This window comes from Pteropus vampyrus, unplaced genomic scaffold (genome assembly GCF_000151845.1).
Source record: "Pteropus vampyrus isolate Shadow unplaced genomic scaffold, Pvam_2.0 Scaffold202, whole genome shotgun sequence".
Classification (NCBI taxonomy): domain Eukaryota; kingdom Metazoa; phylum Chordata; class Mammalia; order Chiroptera; family Pteropodidae; genus Pteropus; species Pteropus vampyrus.
In genome coordinates this window covers 36041-51784 of record NW_011888983.1, presented here as the reverse complement: position 1 = coordinate 51784, position 15744 = coordinate 36041, and the positions used below count along the sequence as shown (strand labels likewise).

The following is a 15744-nucleotide window of genomic DNA, read 5'->3' as shown; positions in this document are numbered from 1 at the left end:
ACGCATGGAAGAAAACCCAGCACTAGAGTTTGTATATTCTGAAATCTAATTTTGGTGGGACTACTGCTTTGAAGAGCTGGTACCACTCAGGTTGACAATGACTTGTCCTTATCTGTAGGCATTACAATGTTGTGTTCACATTATCTTATAAGGTAAAGTTTCATTCGTTTAGTTATCTACTCAGCATTTGTCGAGCACCTCCCATGTTCCAGGCAGAATCAGACACCAGAGATACGCAGGAGAACAAGTCAGAATCCTTGACCTTAGAAGCTCATAGTCTCTTCAGGGAGGCAAAGGAATAAACAATTACATAGAAGGTAGGAAGTTTTGTTAAGAGTCTCTCCTTCTCTAAGTGCTACGGTAACAGAGGACAATATGCCTGGTGGATCCACTGTTCCTTGATGGTGACATTTGCATTAAGCCTTAGAGAATAAGTAAGAGGTTGCTAGGCAGAGAAGGGCATTCCAGATAGAGGGACCATTGATGCAAAAGCATGGAAGGTTGGAGGGTGGAGTAGGGAAGAGCCTCATATATGTTAGGAGTAATGAACTATATAGGGCAAGTGACTTGAATTTAGTGATAATTAATTAATTAATTGACTGATTGATTAACTATTACAATGGCTCTCATTTATTGCATGCATAATATGCACAAGGTACCCTATTATGTTTTTAGCTTACTGATATGTCTTTGAAAGCAATGTACAAAATATGGCCCTTATTAGAGTGAAGTAGAAACTGAGATTATGCTTGATAGGCAAAGGACTAAGGAATTCTATCAGATACAGTGCATATTTGGGCAATAACTTTGGAGGTAGTTATATTTAGGAGTCCCAGTAGCAAACCTTACCTACTACAGTGAGCTCCAGACTAAAGGAATTCTGTCCGGTTTTGTTGGTAGCAATGCACGTATAGGTGCCCGCGTCATGTTGAGTGAGCGGGTCAATGAGCAGAGAGTGGACTCCAGTCTCCCTGACCAGCATCTTGTGGGAGGCGTCTGGTAGCACAGGTTGGCCATTGAGCAGCCACGTCAGCTCTGGGGGTGGTAAGCCACTCACCTAATAAAAAACAGGACAGCTGAGGCAAATGACAGACTGATGACAGGCAGATTTATTTGGTGGCTGAATTCTTCATCCTTGTCTGGCACCAAATGGACAATGAGAGAAAACATGGGGTGGTGAAAGGGGAATCAGGACAAGAGGGATCTAGAGGAATGGCCACGTGAAATTAAGCTGTATAGTATTTTGACCCCAATTAAGGTCATGATTATATTCTAGATTAGAATAAATAAGAATTAAAAACCTGCAGTATCAGTTTCAGAGATGACATATTGCTTACATACCTAATAAGCATGAAGTAGCCAGGAAAAGGGCAAATGTTAAATCAGTATTCTCAGACCTTGCTGCATATTATAATCATGTGGGGCGCATTTGAAAATCCTAATGCCCATTTCCAATATTAAATCAGAATCTCTGAGGATGGGACCCAGGCATGGGTATCTTTTAGAATTTAGGGTGGAAGAAGTAATAATCAATCCCAGATATTATTCAGGCGGCTGTTGGGAGAGCAAGTATCACCAAGAGAAGTGGACTGTATGAATGCTTAACCTCAAGCCTTTACTAATTTGCATCTAAATTTTCCATAGCACTCTGCATCTTTGTCTGGAGCTGAAGGGGTGACTTAAGTTTCTCATCATGCTGAGAGATAACTACGCCACTCAACTGGACCAGTTTCTGATTGAGGAATTAAAAATATGGAAAGCTATGTTGATTAGTATGAGAAACTAGCACCTGTTGTCATAAACTGCCTTAGAGCCATCTTTTCATGACTGTAATTTTTTCAAAGGCTATACCTCAAAGCAATTCACTCCAAGGATATAAAAATCACACTTTTGGTTTTATAGTAATAAAGAATTTCCAGGTATCATATGGAAAATGGCTGAATCATATCACCTCTTCGGTTGTCTTTTACCAACACAGAGTTAACTCATACAATACCAATATAATTTTCATTAACATGTAAAGACTTAAAAATTTTATGAAATACTTTTCTCTGGTATTAAACGCTCCAAAAGAGCCTTGTATAAAAAAAGTGATCTCTTTCCTTTCCCCAGTACCCATTTCCTTGAAAAAGATAAATATCACAAAAAGAATACAAACAAACATAAGTGTAAACAAACAATCGCAAAATGTGAACAGCTTTGGAACCAAGGATGGATGCTAGAGGCTACCTTACAGTCCAGCCGACAGAGGCGCCCCTCGTGAGCTACCATATCTCCAGGAGCCTGCAGGAAATGTGGTCGGAAAAAGCGCTCCTGTAGGGGCTCCTTGTCTCTTTCTTGCACTCGAGACCTTCCTCTATAACAACAAATATGTTCATGTATTAAATATAGAAACCAGTTTACAAATTTATGACAGTAGGTATTTAGGCATGGCCATAGGGCCTGGAGAACAGACTTTTTTTTTTTTTTTTTCAGGAGGTGAGAGAAGGGAAAGGGAATTGATGGACCACAAGCAAATAATAAATAATGGTATGGAACTGATATAACAAACAAAGTGCTAAGTATCTGATACACTGTAGGATTATCTTGTGAGATCTGTAATCAAATAAATAGGCTTTAGCTTCTTTCTCTCTGAAGTCATTCTGGGTTAAGTGGCTCAGCTTCTCTTGCCTTGGTTTTGACCAGTTGTTCAATAGTTTCGAAATAAACAAATAAATCAGTATTTAAGCTGATCCTCAAATGAGAGCCAAAAGAGAAGTCTTGTTTATTACCCAGAACAAGGCAGCTGCAATCCCTGTGTCTCTGAGTAATAAAACTTAACCTGGCTATAAATTATGGTAGACCGTTAAAGATTATCATGAATTTAAACTGGTTAACACTGACCAACAGTAACAGCTGTTTTTGAAAATAAAATTAAGAAGTATAGTTGCAACGGTGGTGAAATACTGTATCTGAAACATGGGTCACTATTTTTGTTCCTTTGGTAAGTCAAATTTAATTCATCCATGTCAGCAACTATGGAATGCTTTGCTAAGACTTTATGGCACCATAAGACTCAAGGCAAAGCCAGTGTCTTTCTTCTTAGTGGTTAGAAAATCAGAGAGAAAGAAAGCCAAGTGCTGTACTGGAGAAAATTGTTAGAGACAATAACAACAGAAATATTCAGCTTATATCCATATAGTTATTCACTTAGGTTTCTGTTTTATTAAAGATAGTAACATAATTAAAGAGTCTGATTTATATATTATGTACACTGATGCTACTGATGTTACAAATTTTGAACCTTTAAAAGGGTGCCATGGGCCAGTACTTCTCAAATCTAATGTGTTTGTGAATCACCTGGGGATCTTATTAAAATGTGATTCTGATTCAGTAGGTCTGGTGTGGGGCTTGGGATTCTGCATTTGTAACGAGCTCCCGGGTGATGCTGATGCTACAGGTGGAGGACTACACTTTAAGTAACAATTTGCAGATCCAATACTTTGGCACTCATTGTGGTGGGTGGGTGCTTGGGAGGGGCTAGAGAAGGGAGATTTTGTATTATCTTTACCTGTGAGACTGACCAGCAGATGTTAGTCGATTGCGAATAGGCAAACTTTGTACCATTAAGTGGCCAGAACAGCTGATTCTCCCCTAAGACACAGAAAATGAACAAGATTAAAATAAGAAGAATTATGCATTTTTTTTTGGTTTATATAAATTTTCCTGGACTAGAAAATTACGAACCTTTAGCTAATTATTACAAGGTTTTGTTTTGTTTTGTTTTGTTTTGTTTTGTTTGTTTTGTTTTTGTGGGCTGGGGAGGGAATCTTTAAATTACTATTACTATTCCAGAGGGAAGGATTTTTAAGAATATTGTGATGACTTTCATGTTTAAGCTGAGAAATGAACAGAGAACAAATGTAAAAAATTGAATTCTTGTGCACTAACACTGTCTGTGGCCACATTGAGTGAGAGATCATGGCCAAGTGTTTTTAGCCTTTCTTCAGTAGAGATTATCTTCAAAACTAACATTTTAATAGGAAGAGTGGGTGAGAGTAGAAATTATAGTTCTGTATGTCCTATTCTAATATTAGTTGAAGATATTTATTCAGCTGTATGCTTTAGGAGAAGTTTAAGTCTTGATCTCATTCAGAAAAGGAAAGTGAAAGATTATGGCTTTCCAACTTTTACGGGAGTCAGGGGAGGAGATTATGAGTTTTGAGGGATATTCGCAAAGCCTTTGTGAAGAAATTTGCTTATTTTCTAAAGAAAAAAACAACAAATCATTCTTTGATAGAATGATTTATTGACTCTTTAAGAGAGTCAATTGGTTGATAAATGCAAGATTTAGCCTAATAGGTCTGGAAGGTATATATAGTGAATAGATACTACTAATGTCCTTTGACAAAGGCTGAAGGGTTAAGTGACCCATCAGTGGCTAACTGGTCTTTTAAATTGTGTTATACATTATCACAATGTTTCTCATTCATTTTCCTCAGCAATCCTTAGTAACTCCCACTTCTCAAGGTCTCATTCACAGTGACGTCAACTGCTCCTTCCTCAGAGTGCTGCATAACTCTGAACCCCTGTGTCTCCACCTGGGGGTTGGCTGCCATGATGGTGTAGTTGCCGTCATCATCACTAGTGGTGGATTCGATGTGCAGAGAACATGTCCCATCTCCTTCTCGCCTCATTTTGCAGTGCTCATTTCTCTTTGAAATCTGCTTCCCATCTTTGAACCAGTAAACCTGAAATGAAAGATAATCAAGGAGAATATACATTATTTTGTACATCTTTAGAGGATAACGAAGTAAGAAGTAGGGTGAGGCGAGGGCTGATTGCCATCTCTATAAGTGACTCATCTCTTATAGAGCACTTGGAAAAAGTTATAAAACATATTATAAACAGTATAATATGCTTCTCCATTTGTATTTATACAACACTTAAGTCAAAAATTCTATATATATTGTTAAATTGTACACCTGAAACTTACTGGATTTTGTTAACCAATATCACCATAAAAAAAATCTATAGGATTGAGAGAAAGCTTGTGAATATTTTAATTTTACTTTACAATTACTTAAAAAGTCACCCTAAGAACCAGATGTGTCTTCAGTGGCAAAATAATGAAAACCAGGAGCGTGAACCTTTTCCATTATCCTATTCCCATTATCCTATCTATCCTATTCTAAACTCAAGTCTTCTGCAATTGCAGATTTCAGGGCCTAGAATAGCGAACCTCACTTGAAAGGATAGTATGGTTTCTTATACCAAGTGGAATGAGGCCAGGATTCACTTACTAAATTCCTTATCTGGCTAAAATTTAAATATATATATATTTTCATGTTAAGTTCTGCAAGTTTCAAGGAGATCTCGGGGTAGGGGAGCTGAAGCGGCGAGGGGGAGGGGGTGGTTGTGTAAAATACTGGTTGCAGCTGCCCTCCTCTATGTCTCCTGGTTACCTAACTATACGTGATAGTGCCGTGCTAATGTCTGTGAAAGAGAAGCAGAGAGATCCCCTGCTGCAGCCACACCGGCGTAAATCCTTCTCTCAGCTGCCTGCCAAAAAATCTGGTGACTCATAAGATTTTTCTGCAGCCGGTGATAGTGATATGACATTTTCAGCATTTACCAACCCAATAGTAATGATACAAATATAGCTCGCTTTGTACAAAAACAGGCACACTGTGGCTATTCAATAGATGTTAAAGAAAAAGAAAAATATCGATATGGCAAGTTTGATGGCTGAGAGAATCAACAGCTCAAAACAGAGGATCATGACTAAGAAGTTTATTTTAAAATTTTAATAAAATTCTAACTTAGCCATAAGTCTGATTCGGGTGGGGGTTGGGGGGGGGGTGCTGACTATTTAACAATACTATCCTGAATGTCTGTTTTCAGTTAAATTATCTGGGCTTTGTTAATTTTCTGGTACTGGTTTTTCTTCCCTCTGTGAATACTTCACTAGAGTCTGATAAGACTTCCTTGAAGGTATTGACTACAGTTCTGTGTTGTTGGTTGGCCAACTGGCTTGTCATTTTCTCCTACCTTTGGAACAGGTATTCCAACAATTTTGCAGGTGAATGTGACTGGAGAGCCTTCTGTGACCCGGAAGTGCTTGAGTCTTTTGTCAAAGATGGGAGCAATACACTTGCCCGTGGGAATCTCGTCATGTTGGATTTCATCGTCTGATTCATCTACGGGGGTACGTTCCAAGCGAAACTCTATTTCATTCATCAGTCTCTGCTCGAAGCTTGAAATTTTGTACTCCTGTCAAAATGGCAAACACATTTCAATTTCAGTTTCTATGAGTGAGGAAGATGTCTATCAGTATAATTTGAAGATGCAACTTTTTAAGCTTCAGCTGTTAGATTGATATCATGGAACCCCAATAAACCAGGCATGTTTCATTTCCAGTTCCTCACCATGGAGCACTAAAGGAGATTTCAGTGTCTCTACTATAATCCCAAACTGCCTTAGTGAATCCTGATTCCTCACCTTGAGCATGGAGCCCCAGTAGAATCCTGTAGGGAATGGAATGAAGATGGCATGTAATTTCCACAACTACTATTAATACCCATTTCAATATGTAGACCTGCCTATGTGGTATTTTGGCAAAGTTATTCTGAACTGCATGCTGAGGCATGCCTGAATCGCCAATTTCCGGTCTCTGCTGGACTTTCCCAATTGCATACATGAGGAAAACCTGTCTCAAATAAATCTTCCTCGACTCCAAATCCACCTTCACTGCCTCTCTCTGCTCCCAGATTGGGAGGTGATTAAAACAGAACACTCAAAGTGAGTTATTTAAAAAATACTATTTGTAACTATGCACTGAACCTACAGTTCTAAACAGATTTTTACTGGAAGTTTCTATTGAGGCACCCAAGATGGGCTAGATATCAGAATACCAGTGAGCTGGGAGACAAACTATTCTCCAAGAATTTCAAAGCAGATGTTTGAGGATAGGTTAGATGATTTCAAGCCTTCATCCTCATCAGAAATACAAAAGAGTCAAGAGGGAGAAGATCCAATAAGAGGACTTTAGAGAGAGTTATTAATGTCTGTGAGTCTCCTACATGCTCCTCCAGCTCCAGGGTACCTTTCACCTCAAGTCTAGCAAGGAAGATTAAAAAGGCCCATTGGAGAGCTTGCTGTGTTCCTACAGTGCTCTGGTATCTGACTCCTGCTTAGGAAATGTAGACTGAGGAGTGAGGTGGCTTTTTGAATATGCACTCCTGCATTGTGTCAAGGCAGAGGACCTGTGATGGTTCTCGCCAAGCACACGTGGGCCACATATGACACAAAATCAGTGTGGGGGGGTCAGCTTTCATCTCTTCATAGTTGGAAAAGAGAGTCAGGAATAGCAGTTAGTAATGGGGGGAGGGGGAAGAGAAAGCAAAAAAGAGAGAAGCTGGCCACACTTCCTTTCCTGTCTTTTTAGGTTCCTGGGGTGGGGGTGGGGGGTGTTTGTGTGGGGTTTTTTTTTTTGAACAAGGATTGGAGTGTTGATTACTACAAGGACTGGAAATTTTTATATTTTGCAACAAAGTAACCATAGAATCTTATATGAACTAAAAGTGGTCAAAATGGTTTTGAGATTGCCTCACATTTGAGACTTCCAGGAGCAGGAGAAGAATGAACCCCATTAGATAAATTTAAAAGAATAAAGGGAGAAAAAAATTTCTTTTTAGAAATATCTGTTTAATATATTAGTTATATGATATAATGTATACATTGCAGATGAGCAAAAAGTAAGAATATCGTAGGTCAAGGAGTTTCCATGGAAGATTTCATGAAATATTTGGAAAGTCGAAACTCAGGAACAAGGAAATCATGCGACTGTGTGGCAGGGGTATGTGGCTTGTTACTAAAGCACTGACTTTTTACATTTGAGATGTTAATAAAGATTCACACCACCCCAAAGCAGGACCTGACAGTTTTTTTTGTAGTGTTTTGCAACTAAGAGTTGATTATCCCAAGAGTAACTACCCCCATTACACATAAATCAAGGTTGTCATTCCAAGTTATGATTGATGGGACTGAGATTTTATAAGGAAATTTGCAAACACAAATAATATGTTTAAGTTAAATTTAAAGGTGTTTTCTGCACTATTCTGCACAAAGGTTGCACTACTGATCCACTGGTGGTGGATGGGCACTTTGACTTTCCAGGACTGGATTTATGTTCCATTCTCTATTTTTCCTTGCCTTGACCTCATTTGTGAGTAAAATAAGGAGTTTCTGTATAAGCTGCTTGTAGGTGATGCCTGTGCTCAAAGGAGAGAATATTTTTCTGTATAAATCTGGCATGTGTGGCAATCAAATCAATAATATATGACCCATTTTTTCCAGGCTTATGTTAAAGAACTTAAGTAAAAATGAATTTCATAGAATTCCAGTTGCTCTATGAAGAATGAAAAGCTAAAAAAAAAAATCAATAATAATTTCAGAAAAATGTGCTACTTGAAAATCTAACCTTTTAAAAAGATATTCCTCTTAAGGCTGATAATCTGACAACTTGAAACTTTTGATTTTTGGAACATAGCTGCAGAAATTTTCTTCAAGTTGACAGAGTGAAGGAGAGTGCTTTCCTTATAGTGTAATGACACGTCTCAATCAGATATGGTACTGCCAAGGTTCTGCATTTCCAATACATGGGCCATAATCCAACACTCACTACCCTGAACTAACCACTGGCTTCTTCTACTTTGGGTTCTGAGTCTGGGCTTGAGGGACAAATAATCAAATAAGATCAAACTAGCTGGAGGAGCCTGTTCAAAAAGTTCCCAACCAACTCTGGGTACAATGTATAAAGAAAATCTTATGCATTAGAAAAAGTATTCTTTTGTGTTCCAGGGAGAGCCACAGTACAGATAATGGATAAAAGATTCCTAGATAAACTTGGAAGTTAACATACATAGCAGATGTCTTCTTGTACTATTTACCTAATAATTACATGCTCTCTTCAATGGGGATAATCAGGCTTCATCGCCTACTTCCTGTCTCTGCTGCCAAACTCTTAGTAAGCACCTATTACATGCTAAATATTATGATAAACACTGGGGATACAACATTCTATAAAACATAGACTCTACTTTCAAGGAGGTTGCATAAAAATACTTTAAATCCATTTTTTTTCTTTAAGAATAAATAATTACTAAAAGATGCACAGATTTAGTTCATATTTAAATGTTCAGTTAACATCAGTTTCGCTTAATTTAAGTTTTTTTTTTTTTTGCTGTGTGTAACTTCCTTTTTTAAAAAAGTTTTCATCTTTTTAATCAGTTGATTACAGTAGATTGCTACCATAGTGAGTAATATCCACGATTAGGTATAATCAGAGTCTATAGAGCCAAGTGAGATATTTTCTATAGCCATGCAACAAATCCAACATTTTCTACTTGGTCAAGAGTTTTATTACCCTATATGAAACTAATGCAAATCCCATTGTTGTGTGTTAATTCAGCAAATATTCACTGACCATCTCCTCTGTGCCAGACATAACAGGGGTGCACCAATGAACAAGACACTCTTAATCCTAACTCCCAGGGAACTTGTGATTGGTGCATCCTGGATGGGCCCATGGCAGGCAACATTGGGACACTTCACCATCCAGCATCCATGGTCCTACAGTGCCCAAGGTGGGAAACCTAAGGCTGATGGCTATGTGGAATTCTCATTAGAAAAAGAATGATGGCTAAACTATTTGCTCACAAAAGAGAGTTTTCATAAAGAGTTTATGATAAAAGATGAAAGAGGTAAGATTTAAAAAGAGGAAATGATTAAGCAGCTTAGAGAAGAAGGAGATTGATGAACAAAAGGCAGACCAAGAATTAGGTACTTATTCTTTATTCCTCTGTCATATAGGGCAGTATCTGAGAACTGCAGACAGTGTTAAAGAAGCATTAATTTTAAAAGTGAGAGGAAGGAGCAGAGTAAAGAAATGGGAAGGTTTTCAGAGAAATGAGGTCAAGGAGGAAAGTTGAAATAAGACATTAAGTGTGTGTATGTGTGTATGTAGATTTAGAAATTAACTACCAGCAAATAACAGGTTGGAGAGCATAATGTTAAGTCATGTGCGAATTAAAATCATTGGTCATGAAGGCTCCAGTACATTTTGTGATTCTGGGTTCCCTTGACTCTCAGATTCACCTTGCTAACCTAAACCATTTAATTTTTTTTGATGTCTGGTGAGGATCCACTGGTGGTGAATGATATCCCTCAAAATAAGAAATAATGCAGCTTAAAATTTTGAAATTGGGCACCTCTCTCTTGGCTTATTCCCAACCCTAAGAAACTTCATTGTCAGTTTAGAAAGCTAAACATTTTTATAAATATGAATATCTGAATGGATAAATATGAATGTCTGAATAAATATGCACATCTGAGGACACCTTGTATTGCACAAAGTTCTAAGAACCAACAAGCATATGTTAATTGCTAATGATAAATGTTATATTAAAATTAGAGGATGAGTGCTAGAATATTCCAACAGAGAAATTAAAGTGGTATCTATATCAAAGAAAACTCATTTCCTAAAAAGTATTTTAGAAGTTTGAATTCTGAGGAGAAAATTGTTTATAGTCAATAATATTCATTTTTTAAAGGACTTCTGATTTATTTTCATGCTCAGCATGATATAGTAATGCTGGATGACACAAATGTCCTAGGACAGATACTAATTCTTCATTTGCTTAGGAATAAAATAGGGCAAGAGAGTCCAGCTTTCTGGATTTAAAAGTTTTTAAAGCAAAAAAAGAACACAAAACAAATGCATACTCTTCAGAAAAAATCACTTGCTTCCCCCTTATGTGTGTAGACTACTATGGGAGTGAGAAAACAAATCATTTTGGTTCCTGTGTCCCCAGACTGCAGGTATAGATGGCTGTCAATACATAAGTGTTTATGATGGTTTTTCACTTTTCTAAACAAAGTTTCTTCTTTTTAACTTTACTGATGTGCCAAATACATATTAGACAGCTCTTCATGACATTTTCACTTTCATTTCCCAAGGAAGCAATGAACAAAACAATATTATAGTATGCTTATTGTTTTATCTCTCGAAACTTCCTCAGAATCAACATCTACCAATCTAATGCAAGCATTCCATCTCAGACAGTTTCTTAGTTTCTTGAATTGCATTTATGCAGCTTGGCTTTCATTATCCAAGGCATAGAAGGGAGTCTAAGAGCAATTCTGTAACTAATCTACCATAATAATTCTCAGAAGAATACCGATGCATGTCATAGATATTCAGTTGGAGAGACCGAGATGTTCTTGAGACTGCCCTTAGTACCTGCTATTAGCCCTGAAGTTAATTTATGATGGAGGTTTAACAAAGAATTCTACTAGATTTTTTGGCACTCGAACTATAGAAGTTCATATTTACATGTGCTCACATTTCAGGTAATTAAGAGAGAAACCTTACTTTCTCTATGGATTAGCATGTATCTACCTACAGACTAACTGTAAAAACAAAATCAAACAGCTCGTGTGCTCACCTGGTATCATTTTTACAGGGTTCTAAGTGCTCCATCTCTGAGTTGTAAAAGACATAGGTGGAACATACCTCTGATTTCAATGACACTTAGAAGAATTAAGAACCATGAATGGATGACAGTATTACAGGAAGACAAATTTGCATTAGACAAAATGACATTTATGGGGCTTAAAGGTAATTGTCATGAAACTGAAAAAGGCCACAGAGTTTCAGGGGAAATGTGAAAGTGTCCTGGAGACCAGGGCTCTGATTCTAGTTTCGCCACTGACAGTTTGACAACTGTGCCTCAATTTCTATCTAGAAGATGAGAGAAAAGAATAGCTGCCTTGGTATTTGCCTCCTAGAAATATGTATAATTTGGTGAATAATATGATATGTGAGAAGTGTACTCAATTATGGCAAGCTTAAATATTCTGCTTCAATTCAATAATTTAAAGTCAATTTTAAAAAGGTTTTATGCATCACATTTTCAAAAGAATCCACTTGGTAAAAATTGCCCAACATATAACATAATTGTAAGATACTGTATATCCATGGTCCCACTCGAAATAAGAGACAGAAAACAGCATATGGTCAGGGAAATATGGAGCCTCATTTCCAACACTTAAGTCACAAATTCCACAATATTTGGAAAACTGTTTTGACTGAAATTTTATGTTATATTTCAAAATAGATTTTATCAGTTCCTACCTTGGGGAAAAAATCAAGAATTAGGTTATTAAAATGTAAACCTGCATTAAAAAAAACCCTCCTTATGAAATGCAAAAATAAATGACTCAAATAAGAAAATACTCGGTTTATCTTTCTTTCATTCGATGTTCACATACAGCTTTCCTCTTTCCCCTTCAGAGTAAACACTTACTAGTGAGCAAGGATTTGTACAGATTGAACCACAGGATATTGCCTAATGGCTATTTCAGATGCTTCAACCTAATGTAAAGATTGAGAAGAAATGGTGAGCAGAACTCCAGGCACATTAGAAGTCAGATAAAGGACAGGTTAGAACCCATTTCCATAAAGTCTGGGTAACCTCAAAGCTCAGATATTGAAACAGCTCAAAGGTGTGATGGTGACTGCCAATACTGAACTGAGGATTGCTGGAATGGACGACAGACTATCTAGGCTCTTTCCTTCTTTAACCTATTCTGTTCTAGGTAAACACATGTAGACAGGTAAACTGAGTTAACTATTGGGGCAATCAAGAACTTAAGATCCATGTGGATGAGTTTCTTACAAGACCCTTGGTTAATCTGTGCTCTCCCTTCCAAGACTGCAGTGTTAATCTCACTGATGTCAGATGACCTGAGCATCCAAAGAAGAATAGATTTAAGCAAAATTATATTCCTTACAATAAAATTCCAATAAACAATCTGAACCCAACAATCTTACCTGCTGGTTTGATTTGACATCACTGAAATTCATTTTTTTCCCCAAGTCTAGAATCACTGCATTCTTAGTTTCACGAATGTACTCATCATTCACTGGCTGAGGAGATTTTGTATTTTTCTTCATTAGTCCCTGGGATGGCCTATAAAATAAATTCAGACATTACATACCCATGAAAAGCACTGCCCAATGTACAAAGGCCTGCAAATCAGTGATTGAAATGGCAACCAGACAACCAGCAGTCATCAGGCACTTGTGGAGGGCATTTTGTGTGAAAGTTGAACACTACACAGATAATCTGTGTTTTGTAGAGGTATTTTCAATGTTTAAATTACTTAAAATTATTTACAGTAATCATGCCCTTTGTCTTAAGGTGTTCAAATGTCCGTTTTGTGTCTAAGAGATAGGATTATTTAGAAATCTACTAAATGGAGGTCTTGTCCCAGACCAAGCTATTTTATGCATGTGTATTTTCCTTACTGTCATCTTTTATATCAATAAACTTCAGTGACACTTACGTGGATGGTGCACTTCTAGGCAGCCCCATAGCATTGGTGGGTGGGATGGAAGGGAGAGAAGGCAGAACAGAGCTGAGGAAAGCCACTGGGTTCTGAATCCGGCTGGTGGGAGAGACAGGAGCTGGGGACACACAGCGAGGCTGAAACTGGTTTCCACTGGAGATGGAAAATGTGAATTGTGGTTGTGCTGGCTCTATTGGACCTGAAGGAGGTGGCTCGTTTTGGACGGAGACTCCTGGAGATTTGGTTTGCACGGAGGGGTGAGAAACTAATAGGCTTTCTTTGCTCACTGTCCTCTGAATGGCTTGAGGAGTGCTGCTGAGGGTGAACACTGGAGAGCTGGAAGGGGACACAGATGCCACAGTGGTGTTCGTGGAGGGGAAGAAATGCTTTGGCCGGGCCAAGCTGAACGCCTGTGATGAGGGAGCCTTCACAGGCTTGCTGGACATTGTCACTGCCGGGGGAGCAGTGGAGTTCAAAACACTCATGTTGAAAGGAAATTCCTTAGGAGACGAAGGAGATGGGTTTTGCAGCTGCTGTTGTTCCAGTAAGACTTGGTTGTGAAGCTGTTGTAGCTGACTGGAATCGCTGCGCACAGAACAAGAGTGAGGAGAGAGAAGGGAAATTGTCACCATCAGCCTTGCCCTTAAGAAAATGTGCAGACAGTTTGTTTATAACTTTATGCCGAGTAAGAACACACAACCAAGTTGCCAGGACTCAGATAAGCAATTCCTTGTGAGTTGTTTGTCTCTCCTTCTTTCTAAATCTGTTTTATTGTCAGTAAGGAGAGAGACCATTGCGATGCACAACTCTAAGAGACATCATTCACATATTCTTTGTGTCGTGACCCTGGAGTTGTGCAACATAGCAGCCTAATTTTAATGTTACAAACTAGAAAAAAAGAAACAGAAACAATAGTCTTCTTGTTGGGAGTGCTCAAAGTTCTGAGATGAGCTGATAGTATCTCAGCTTTGAGACAGAGGCACTAGGTTATACTCTGATGTGAGTTACTGAAGGATGTGCTGAATTCTTCACTCTGCTTTGTTTTAGAGCAAACCTTAACAAAGCAGCTGGATGAGTCTTAGTGTCTCTCATCCTCTCCCAACAACAAAGCTTTATAGATAAGGTGACTGTAAGTCCCGATTCATCCTAGACTGTCCTGGTTGATGTCTTTTACTTGGCGTAATAATTAATAGTGCTCTTTCACTCTAAAAAATGTCATGGTTTGAATAATAAATTATATGGTTCCCTTAATTATACACATTGCCTTAGACTTTTCTTGTTTTTGAAAGGAGAAAGAAGGTCAAACTGGGAGCAGTTTCTCCTTTTATAGGGACCTCAGTCACAGAAGCATTATATAATTTGCTTTAAGTCCTACAGTCTATTTAATTTCTCTTAGTAAACAAGTTATTTTTTAAGAATAAAAGTGTTTAAAAATTGTATATTCATGAAGTTGTCAGGGCTGTCAAACCATTAGGAGAATCTATTTTTGAATGAATAACCATAGGAAGATCCACAAGTGCTCCAAGGCCGCTGTGGTTTTATGTTCTTCAGAAATATAGGTTGCTTCTGAAATATAGAAAGTGATCTATTGAACATGAGATCTATTAAAAACAAAAGGTTTTGTATTTGCATACCATCAGGAAAGACAATACCAACAGCGATAATGTTGAACTAGAAGGTTCTCTAAACCTTGATTTTTCTTAATTCTGGATTTTAAGACCTTTTTCCTTCCCATCTTTAACAATTCTGATACTCAATATATGGAAAAGTAACTTCAAAAAATAGACACCCATCTTTGTTTTCATTACTGCTGTCAAATGCTGCATACTGTGCGATCTTTGTTTATCTATGTAAACTTTTGTCTTGAGTTAAACTAAGAATTCAGAAGTGCTAGCCACTTGCCACAGTAACTTTCTTCTCCTCCTCCTTTTTTAGAAATGAGCATTTAGGCTGAGAGAATAAAGTAATATAATTAAAAATTAATTAAACTTTTAAATTCGATCATAGATGAAAGATTCAGCCATTAAGAAAAACAGAAATATCTCTGTTAGATTATCCTTAGAAAAATATATACAATTAACATTGTTTCTGCTGATGCTGACTTTTCCAATGACATGAAAATACAAAACCTTTAAATTTTTAATGGACCTTATATTTGGCAGGTCACATTGTGTGACTGCTATGGCATAAGGACAATGCCATGTAGTTTTCAGGACATGTTTGTATTGTAGTCTGAGTAAATTTTAATTTGATGACATTGCATAAATATTTTATTATGGTTATGGAAGTAGAAAAAGTTGTATCTGAAAAGCAAGTAATCATAGAAAGATAAAGATGATAAAAAGGGGCCGG

The 15744-nt window shown here is 37.6% G+C and overlaps 1 protein-coding gene across 1 annotated transcript in view; it reads right to left on the bottom strand.

The window, feature by feature from the left end:
* The window catches only part of MYPN (myopalladin), a 53430-nt gene that overhangs the window by 5508 nt on the left and 32178 nt on the right, over positions 1-15744 (bottom strand). The window contains 7 exon segments of the mRNA XM_011372181.1: positions 850-1057; positions 2230-2356; positions 3551-3633; positions 4581-4730; positions 6031-6252; positions 12875-13013; positions 13390-13977. Of these exon segments, the coding sequence (XP_011370483.1) occupies positions 850-1057; positions 2230-2356; positions 3551-3633; positions 4581-4730; positions 6031-6252; positions 12875-13013; positions 13390-13977 (1517 nt within the window).